Genomic DNA, 11,091 nt, shown 5'->3' on the forward strand with positions numbered 1-11,091 from the left:
TCCTTTCCTGAAACCACTCTGGTATTTGGATATATATCCTTTACTTTCTAAATAATATATTAATCTTTCATTTATCATTTTCTCCATTATTTTGCAGATATTAAAGCTATTGGTCTATAGTTCCCTGGGTTCGTACAATCTTTACCGGGTTTGCGTATCGGGACTACAATGGCCTCCTTCCAGCATTGAGGCAATTTCCCACCCTCCCAAACTTTATTATATAATTCGATTAATCTATAATATCTAATATATAAGATTCACTTAGATTGTTTAACATGGTATAACAAATCTGATCCTTGCCTGGTGCTGACGTTTTGGTTTTCTTGAGACATCGGCTAAGTTCTGTTTTTGTAAAAGGCTTGTTGAGCAGATCATTGGTATCTTCCTCTTGCTGTAATACATATTCATTCTCCACTATTGTAGTTTCCGCTTTTACCCTCTTCACTAATATTATCTGAACTATGTATTTTAACAAAGGTTTTTGCCAACATCTCTGCTTTCTCTGCATCTCTCACTGCTGTTGTTTCACCTTCCTTTAGGACTGGATACCCAAGCTCTCTTTTAATCCCATTCATTCTTTTTATCATTTTCCATACCTGATACATTTTCGTCTCCCTTCCTATTGAGTTACAAAATTTCCTCCAAAATTCCTTCTTTGTATTTTTTATGATCCTTCTTACATTTGCTTGCAACGTTTTATTTCCAATAAGATTCTGAAAACTATGATTCTTTTTCCTGTGGACAGAGGATGTCGTATGTATGTAAAGCCCTCTGAGGCAAATTTGTAATTTGTGATTTTGGGCTACACTAAAATAAATTGAATTGAATTGAATCTCAATTCTTCTGATTCTTCAGTCTGCAGTTCATCTGCTCACATGATTTCCTTCATCACAGCTTTGGCTTAAAGAGCTGTTCCACAACACACCACTGCTCTGTACAAAAATGATTGTTGAGTGATTAAGTGATGATTGTTAACTGAATGATCAGTGAAGTTTCTGTGGTCAGAGAGAGGACTGAATCCATCCTCAGTTTGAGTAGATTTCATTTTCTTTCATAAACTGTCACAGGTCACAAAGACAACTGTTGAGGTATCCACCAAAAACGTCCGAGACACACCACACCCAAAACAGATCTCTCTATTTGTCTAGTTAAATAATAGATTCACCAATTGATTAATCACCCTATTAAATAGAAGATTAAGAAAGGTGACAGTGTGTGCATAGTGAGTGTGTGGTTAACAAGAAAGAGAGAGAGAGACAGGTGTGGCAATCAGAGCAGAGAGAAAGGTTATCAGTGAAGTTGTCTAGTGGCAGTAAATGTATATTATAGATTACAATTTGTCCATGAAGAAACACTGCAAAAATACAAGTCAATACCCAAGAAGTATCTGTGTCTCGCTTCCCAGCTACTCTGCAAAAGTGAAGGGAGAGTCTGTGGGTTTTCAAACCGGAGCAAAGGTTGATGTACTTCCTTTGTCCCTTCATTTTCCTCGTAGATCAAACAACAGATTGGAAAACTTGGAAACTCCTGGCATAAAATGTTTACCTCTTCTGTCCTATTCTCTCTTCACTTTCGTTTATTGTTCAACTTAATTATATCCTTGAGTATCAGTGACAATAGATTACACAACTCTGGAATGTCAGCTGACTTATATCCAATTACTCGGAACAGGTTGGAGTTTACAATCCTCGAGTTTCTGTTGAGCTCTTATTCTGCCTGCAGTCATCAAATATTGGTCTTGGTGGGGATTTTCAGTGTGGAGGATGAAACTTGATAACGAGCAGCACCTGAGGCTGTTTATCCTCTCACCCTAACAGGCTGACAACAGTTATATATATATATATATATATATATATATACGAGATATAAAAATATGTGATTGTATATATATACAGTATATATGACGGTATGGTCAGGCACAGGCATCTGCATGTGTGACCATTACGCATGCACACACACACATACAGACGCACACAAACACAGTAGCATTACATTATGAAGCCTTGGCCATACTCCTGAACGACAGGAAACTAGCACTCATTTGCTAAGCTAGATGAAATAGCAAAGCTTAGCTTTAATTCTACCGTAACACAAATAAACATCTAGCAGCCTACAGCATAGACAACATACATGACATACATCACATTTCTTGATGTGTGTGAATGTGTTTTGCACCATATTCACTGTAGTAACTGTAGCAAAAATGTGAGTTTCTTAATTTGTGATTTATAGAATAGGATTTGTGCACCTGCAATAACAAATGTGCGAAGGTGTAACTTTTGTGTGGTTTTGTGGGAGAGAAAAAAACAAGTACAAGCATGCAACTCCGAAAACATTTGAAAAGAAATGTACATAGGTGAAACTACACGCATGCTGAAACAGAGGATTAGTGAGCACAAGAGCTCCAACAGGCACAAACCATGTGATCTATTCTGTTGCTGGTTATTTAGAAGAATTTTCACACCCAATCTCTTTTCTACAACTCCAGGCCTTAAACACATGACTTGCCAAGAGGGGGAGATATGTAAAGAATAAGGGTTTCCTTTGAAAGCGCAAAATATGTTTCAACTAGTGCTGTAGTCCTACCAAATATTTTGAAGCTCCATTCATAATGTTGACATTGAAATTATCATTGATAACTTATTGCGTGCAATAGTTGGGGGTGGGATGGGTGCACTCTTACCACCTCTCCATCAACCAATCAACAGTAGCCAGACAAAACTTTCCTCAATCCTCACAAAGGGTTTTTATACAGTGGGTGTGGACACCAAAAATGTGAAAAATTAAATTGCCACATAGAATTTGAATGTTAGATTTTTTTCTGTCTAGTTCTTTGACTTTTTTTCATTATGATTGGATTCTCCCAGCCCCCTTTTGTGAAATCTGTCAAAGTTAAAGCCATTGGGAGTGATATTAAATGAGATTTGCTAGAAATAAACCAATTAGAGGATCAATAATCCAGCTGCTATGTTTTCGGACTAGTTTTTTCCCAAGATTTCCGAGTACATTTTGGCTTGTTTTTTTGTAGCATATCCATATTTATTAGGACAAATGAAACATTAGAAGAAAAACGTCTGACATACTTTGGAATACACAGAAATGGAGGCTCAGATCTCTAAATATATATTCTTTACAATAAAAAATGTATAGTTCAATATTAATAATTTCTGTCAACCCTTAATAATGGTAGTTTATATGCTGGTGCTTCTTCTGAGGCAGTGTTTGATTGAACCTCTGTGCAAACTGGTGCAGCTAGTCCCATCTCTGCAGTTTGTTACCACAGACACAGAGACGGAGTCTGTGGTTTTGCTGGAGTATTCATACAGATTCTTCCTAAAAGCACTCTTGGTGTTGTGTTCCTTTTTTAAAAGGATTATATAGCACTTTGGGAAGAAATGACAGCTGAGGATGCCGTAGTTGGAGATGAGAATGACCACCATCTCCACAGCCGGCAGGTACACTCCTGAAGTGGTGACGTAGACGGGAACAAAAAGCAGCCAGGAGATGAGGTAAAGCAGCATGCTGAAGGTGATGAACTTTGCCTCGTTGTACTGCTGTGGCAATTTTCGTCCTTTGAAGGCGCAGATGAAACACACTAAAGCCAGGACAGCTATGTAGCCCAGCATCAACCCGAAGGCCAAATATGAGCCCTCATGACAGTCCTCCAGCAGAGTGGTTGGATGCCTGATGACGTGATTAAATGGGCTTTTTAGCACCAGCCAGCAGACGCAGGTAGCTGCCTGTACGGCCACACAGGTGCAGACAATGAGGTAAGGCTGGTAGAGCCTTCGCAGAACCTCCTGCATCTCAGGGTCCACCTGGAAGGCAAGCAGGATCTGCAGGGTCTTGACCAGGATGCAGGAGACACACAGAGTGAAGCTGATGCCAAAGAGCACCTGTCGAGCCTTACACTGGAAACTGTTGGGACGGCCTACAAACAGCATGGCACTTATGTCACTGATGACCAGAGAGAACAGGATGACCTGGCTTAGTAGCCCTCCGGCAGCCTTTACAACAGGAGTGTCCCGGTGATGTAGAAACAGAGCAGACACCAGCAGAGCCAGGAAGATGCCCAGGGCAGAAAAGGTTAGGAGCACCACAGCAAAGCCATCCTGCCAGGAGAAGTAGAGTAGGGCTTTGGGGATGCAGCTGGAACTGCCATCAGTAGACCACTCTGTGTTTGTGTCACAGCTCAGACACTGGTCCATATCTGCAGGGATGAAGGAGCACAAGCAGGTACACAACAAAACAATCACACACAGGAAATGATTTGACTCTGTGCAAAGAGAATGCCAAGCCAGCTAACCTCGTTTTTGACATAAGCATCATAATGTGATGAGAATAGCTAGGGAAACTGGAAGTTAAAGGCAACTAGATTCATTGTTTTAGTCTTTAGGACGTTTCTTCTCTCATCGAGAGGCTCCATCAGTTCCACTAACTCTTGTGGACTTCTCAGGGATTCAAACATGCTTGGGTCATTCACATGCTGATGTCAGATGAGGGTTGTGAGGTCACATTTGAGTTGTTGTCATGTGAGAGTTATTATCACAGTTACAGAAAGTGTCAACTGTCTTCACAGACAACTACAGTAGCACAGGCTTATCCCGATTCATTGATTTCAATTAATTTACTATGCATGCAACAGGCAGAGGATGATTTTTACCTTTCACCACAGGAACTTTCTTCTTTTTTGGAACTCAGGAGCTCAACTTGTGTTTTCACCAGAATAATTACATTTCAGATTTCTAAATGTAATTCCTGATCTCTGCTGCGTCAGTCTCTCTCCATGTCCAATTAGACATCACAGTCACACAATAGTAGACTACATAGAACAGCACTGTGACTGTTTTGTTGTCTCATCCATGCAAAATGCAACGTAAACACAGCTGTCATTTTTAACTACTTAGTGGACAGATTTGTGCATCAAGAATGCACCATGGGAACTTTTGGCTCTTGAGTTTAGTTTCAGCTCTTTAGTTCCTTGTTTAAAACATATGTAAGGCTAGAAGTGTGATCTGGATTTCTGGTCATGTACTGTAAGCAAAAATAGTTAATATTATAAAAAATATAATTATATGATCACCTAAAACACACCAGGTGAAAATGAGGTTCATTAACAAATTAATCTGATTCAGACTCTTAACCAGAGCATGGCTATAAGTCTGTGTGTGTGTGTGTGTGTGTGTGCGCGTTCGGCCTTAATAACACCACCTCATTCCTCGGAGAGTTATCGGTTCAGAATCAGTGGGGACTGAGATCTCTCTCTTCCCTCGGGGAGGCTTTTGTCCTCCAAAGACTCGCTCTCCTCCCCGAGATTGCAATGATGAACAACAACACATAACAGCTAGAAAGTAGGCCAAAAGCATGTCTAATCAGTCCTCCTTCCAGCCAACTTTTGTTGAGAACGAATGGGAGGACGGAGAGGGGAAGAGTTGTTTTTGACAAAAACAATGTCTTAAACTACTAATTGAAGCACCTGCTTTCTTGCAACCATCGCGGTAAATACAACTAGAAGAAAAACTGCCCCAGGACCCTCACATTGGGACAAAAAGTCCTAAAAAAATAACCCGTTAACGGGGAGAAACGAGGAAGAAACCTCAGAGAGAGCAACAGAGAAGGATCCTGTGACAGATGTCATGTGTACAGAATGAACAGCATTACAGAGTTATAACACATTACATGCATATGACATAAATGATTCACATGAGAGTAAAGCAGTAATATAGCACTAATAGAATAATACTAGAAAAAAGATGACTACTACTAATAATGTGCGTAATGGATGTGTGTGTATGTGTGTGTTGTGGCATGAGGATACAGCAGACCTGCCTCGTCTCCTAGCAGAACTTTTAATGTTGAGTATCATTAAACTCTTAATCTTTGATTACAGAGTTGCACCTTATTTCATTAAATGTTTCACATTTTAGGAGGAAGTGCATCTGTCTCCACCTCACCTGTCCAACAGTGACCACTGTCACTCTGTTTTCTTTTGGTTACCATGGTTTCTAGTGTCTTCCTGTTTGCTAGTGTCACATGTACTTGGTGAGGATCTGTGTCTTTCTGTCTGTGACAGTGGACAGATATTCAGACTATGCAACTGATATACTACGTCACCAGCTCTGAACATAAAGTATCTGTGGTTTGCAGAAACATACAATGCCAACATGTGTTCTTGATGACTGGGCTGGAACAGTCATCTGTCATATGTTACAACAGTTTGTTTCCTGCTCTTACTATCTAATATTAAAGATGAGTTTTTTCTCCACTGACCACAGGGGTGTGTGTGTGTGTGTGTGTGTGTGTGGGACAGTCTTGCCTGTGTTATTAGAGTAGTAGTTTGCAGTACAGTTGATGCACTCATAACAACAAGTGTGTTGGCCCTCGGCTGTTTTCTTGAACTGTCCAGGGACGCAGCTACTGGAGCATTTGGAGATGATGTGCTGAGGAGAGCAGGGAGAGACCGTGAGATCACTTTATTGTTTGTGGCTTATTTCTCTTGTATAGTAAATCAGATTGATTTAATTTTTACTGCATTCTGTGCAACTTATTGTTGGTTATACTGAATGTTAAAACTGAAATACAGTGTTTCAGTATTGCCTAAGTCAGCTTGAATGGTCTTAATGTTTTGAGTAAACACACACACTGCAGAATGTGTGTGTGGGTCTCTGTGTGTGTGTACACAAAATGCCAGCTGAAGGAGGGCCAACCTTCAGGTCCTGGAGCTGTTGTGTGGAGCTGTGGTTTGTGTGGGTAAAGTTGTTGTTGTGTGGGTGATACTCAGCCACAACATTATGAACATGGATGTTCCCTCCATCTGACCTCCACATTGTCACATCATAGCCCAGGTTGATGTCTCCTCTGCTGTCAAACTTATAGCTCTTTTTTCTAAGTTTAAACTCCTTCATCCACAAAGCTTTCAGGACCTGCAAGACAAGAAACCTTTCATTAACAAGTCAGTACCTTAGATAAGTCAATAAAACCACACTATTTGCAGGGACATCCTGTTGTGTATTTACTGTATGCATGACTATACTTGAGAAGACCATGAATTAATTGCATCCAGTCCATTTCCTTAGTTCTTAACCTCAAAGGACTGCATAGTATTCTATCATCAATGAATTATTCCCACAATTTACCTAATTGTTATAACCAAACAACACCGTCAATGAGACGATGTCAGCACTGGTTTGACTCAGTCTGAATGATTGATTTACATCAAACAACAGGAAGAAGAAGCTGCTCTTAGAGGAAGCAGAGGGCACCTTCAGCAGAGTTTTAATTACAAATATCTCTGAATGAACAGACAATCCGTGTTTTGCTGTGCTCTCTGATTAAACATGACAAGTCTGTTTTACCTCATGACCACATCCAGCTTCACTTATTCCAACATCTCCACGGGTGTGTGAACGAGACCAACATTCAATGCCAACTGTCTCAAACCTGTGGTGATGGTAAATATACCAAGGTACCATATTTAATGTGTCAACAGCCAAAACCTAATCCTCAACTGTTATCTCAACCTAACCTTACCCTAACTCTTAACTCACCCTTAAATGTACCCATATGGACCATAGATATACAACACAAGAGCATACACACACAAACACGCACACTCATGTATGTGAATACCTCCCAGGGTTGCACTTTGCCTGGTGTTTTGCAGTCTCTGTTCCTGCAGATAGACGCCACAGCTTGAGCAATGGCGCTCACAGCCATCTCAACACTAAAGATAGTGCCGGCATAAGTGTGTTCTCTAAGTCTGTTCACAGCTTTAGACACCAGTTCAGTCTCTCCAGAATATTTACTGGCTTTTAGCTGCATGTAGAACTCCTGCATGAAAGTGTTATTCCTTATGTAGTCATGTCCAGCTGCCTCCAGTCTGCTCAAGTACTCACTGAATGATGACAGGTCTCCACTTTTGAAGGTGAAGCCCATAATGTGTCCTATGTCCTCCAGAGTTATGTTTCCTTTCACAAAGCTGGAGGAGGACCAGTTGTCACTGGCCAACCAGACTCTTCTCATTGTCGTCATGTTCTGTCCTGCTGTCAGTGTCTGATTCTTAAGCTCTTGGTAAAGGTACATCATGTGAGTCGGCTTGGCAAAAGACACAATGACCTGTACTTTGGGATTCTTGCAGATGGTTCTGGCCGTCTGCATGATAGCAGAGCAGACATCCTGACTGGTTACAGATTGAGGTAGGATTGATTTGAAGGCCACACAGATCCCCTTTTCAGAGGCCTGGGACACAAAGTGGTCAAGAGCTGATTGGCCGTAATTTCCATCTGTTGTAACTATTCCCACCCAGTTCCAGCCATAGGTGCTGAGCAGACTGACCATGGCAGCTGTCTGATGCTCATCATTGGGAATGGTCCTCATGAAGGCAGGGAAGCGGCTCTTATCACTCAGAATAACCGCAGTTGATGAATAGCTGATCTGGAGAGAAGAAAGGCAGTTATGTCTTTACCAGTTAAAATAAGTAGTAAGTAAGTAATAATCATGAAAACATATGGACCTGGTGGCCAAGGGGTTAGGGCGCCAACTATGAGCCACAGCATCCCCAGGTGTATAATAATTGTCAGCCTGATTGTATGTATTGTATATAAAAATGTATTACAGAAAACTGATCCGAGATCTGCCATAAATGATACAATCACATCTCTGCTTAGGTCTTGAGATGCAACTTAAGTCTAGTAAACTCATTGTTACTGTTTTTTAGGGGTCAAACTGTTGTTTTGTCTTGTTTTAACCTATAATGTCTATGGCTTAGACGTTAGGACGCATATTGTTCCTTGTAGCCTAATCATCTGTAACATCTGTAAAAATGTCTTCTTGTGTAATCTGTACATAGATCTGTGAATGTATGTATGCTCTGGTTTGGTTGATGTATCTCTCAAATGTAATATTAGGACACCTTGGGACTCACCACTCAAAATAGCGGCAGAGCCATGTTGACTCAGTTTCCCAGGATAGTTCAGTTTTCACGCTGAGGTGTGAACTACTACTATCAAATAATGATCAGAAATATAGCCTGAACAACTTGTAGTCTCCTATTGCATTCTAGATTTATAGAATGGTGTATTTTCAAAGCATGTTTCAGTGACTCAGTGGCCACCCTGAACACACAGGCTGATGAAGGTCATACTTGTATCTGTATGAATAGTAATAACGCATTTTCTATATGTTAAGTGTCTATATGTTAATACGAAAATAAATACGTACAGTAAATGTAAACTTCATCACATTGCCAGAAAACCATTTAAATACAGTAAAATGTTAATGTGCAGGCCATTTCCAATCAGACAATAAATGGGATAATTCTGTGATCACTGTCCCAAATAAACTTCCACTCTGAGAGTATGCAACTGGTTATGTTCCTGTTCATCTGTGGTGCAAGTTCTACGTAACGGCCAACACTGTCTCATTTAAGCTGTCCTCCTACCGGCACCTTCACAGAGTCAACAGCATTTTCATGTTACTCACTACTTACTTGAGGAATCATCTTCAGACTCAGTTGCCTGGCAATGGCGATGGATGTTTCAGAGGAAGAGGCACCTACAACAGCCATGATTGGCTGACCAAAAGTGTTGCTTCGGATGTAGCCGTCAGTCCGCTGGGTGAAGTCTGCAGTGGCTTTCAGGGCTGTGCTGACATCAGAGCAGGAGTCCATGATCCGGTAGCCCAGAGTGATGTTAACATCAGCCAGCAGAGGGGATTTATTCACGATCTCTATAGCATTGATCATAGCCAGCACCCTCACCAGGCTTCTTTCTTGAAACCTGTGCAAACAAGTAATGAATACAGTACAGATGTGTAAAGATGTGATACACTGGAGAACTGATAGGAGACAGGATGGAAGAGGGTGAAATACTATTTCCATTTCAAGACTTTCTGATCAAAATCAAGTTACTAAAAAGATACTATGTAACACCAGGTGCCTCAGTGTGTTCTCATCATTAGTCTACTGGTTTTGTTCTGTGTGGAAATATTACCAATAGTTTCCTTTTGTTAAGTATACTTTAGAATGATGTTGTAGTATTTTAGACTGCTAAATCATGTTATTTCTTTTTTTTACTTTTGAACATTTTTGGAGTGAAATATTGTAATTTTACTCTAATTGTAATAGTTATATGCAGATTATGACTTTACAAACAAACATATCACCAGTTTGGGAAAAAAAAGCAATACATGATAAGCATTGCCACAAATACATACAAGTTTAATTCAATTTTGAGTGCAGGATTCTACTTTTATTTATAATTATTATTATTATTTAATTGTACTATTTCTACTTTTACCAAAGTAAAGGCTCTGATAACTTCTTCCACCATTGAAGAATATTTGATATCTTATGAGTTTATCTCCTGGTTTCTCAAGACTAAACTCTCTGAAGTGAAAAAGATGGTCTGTTTATCATTTATTGCATTGGATTGAATGATCTCACCTGATACATGGCTGTAGTTGCGGTGCAAATGAGTTGTTCTCTTTGGCTACGTCTTCATGAATGGGAAAGATTCCTCCGATGATGATATCTCCAGGGGCTGTAGCTCCCAGAACCCTGGTATCCTTCTCAGTGGCATGTCCTGTTTCCAGAATGATAAGGTTAAGTGGCATGTGCAAATAGATTACACGAGTGACCCAGTCCATACTGTCTTCTCTGCTGTCTGTCTGTGTTTAGTGTCTGAACTCCTTTTCCTCTCTCCTCTCTCCTAACTGGCCTCTCTGTGGTTTTCACCTCAAGCAGAGTGATACTCTCCTTTTTCAGCTTTTGTCACTAGGCTAAAAAAAAATTCCCTCTTTCTTCCTCCTTCACAGTTCACTATTCTCATATTCTCCCCTGCAGCCCTGCCCACTTCCTTATGAGTGACAGCAGGGTGAGTCCCTGTTTCTGCTGAACCACCTTTCATAATATGTGTTGTTGTGCATGAACAACAATTTAGCTGAGTGAGAATATGATTATGGGTCACCTCACCTTTCAAAAACTGCACGAACACACCTTGTATACCTGCAAACACACATGTCAACCACTTTTAAGACTTTGATGACAATAATAGATTATCTATGTACTAGTTAACACTTTATTGGATAGTATTT

General features: G+C 40.3%; 1 protein-coding gene across 1 annotated transcript; it reads right to left on the reverse strand.

Annotated features, from left to right (window-relative positions):
* Positions 1 to 3,191: 3,191 nt before the first annotated feature.
* Positions 3,192 to 10,611, reverse strand: gprc6a (G protein-coupled receptor, class C, group 6, member A; the record flags this gene model as incomplete). The annotated part of the gene is made up of 6 exons (XM_079165386.1): positions 3,192 to 4,210; positions 6,317 to 6,440; positions 6,708 to 6,923; positions 7,630 to 8,433; positions 9,488 to 9,776; positions 10,442 to 10,611. 6 exons carry the CDS (start codon positions 10,609 to 10,611, stop codon positions 3,192 to 3,194), a joined length of 2,622 nt encoding a protein of 873 aa, XP_079021512.1.
* Between the last annotated feature and the right edge of the window lie 480 nt (positions 10,612 to 11,091).

Source organism: Pholis gunnellus, assembly GCF_910591455.1.
Source record: "Pholis gunnellus genome assembly, chromosome: 8".
NCBI lineage: Eukaryota > Metazoa > Chordata > Actinopteri > Perciformes > Pholidae > Pholis > Pholis gunnellus.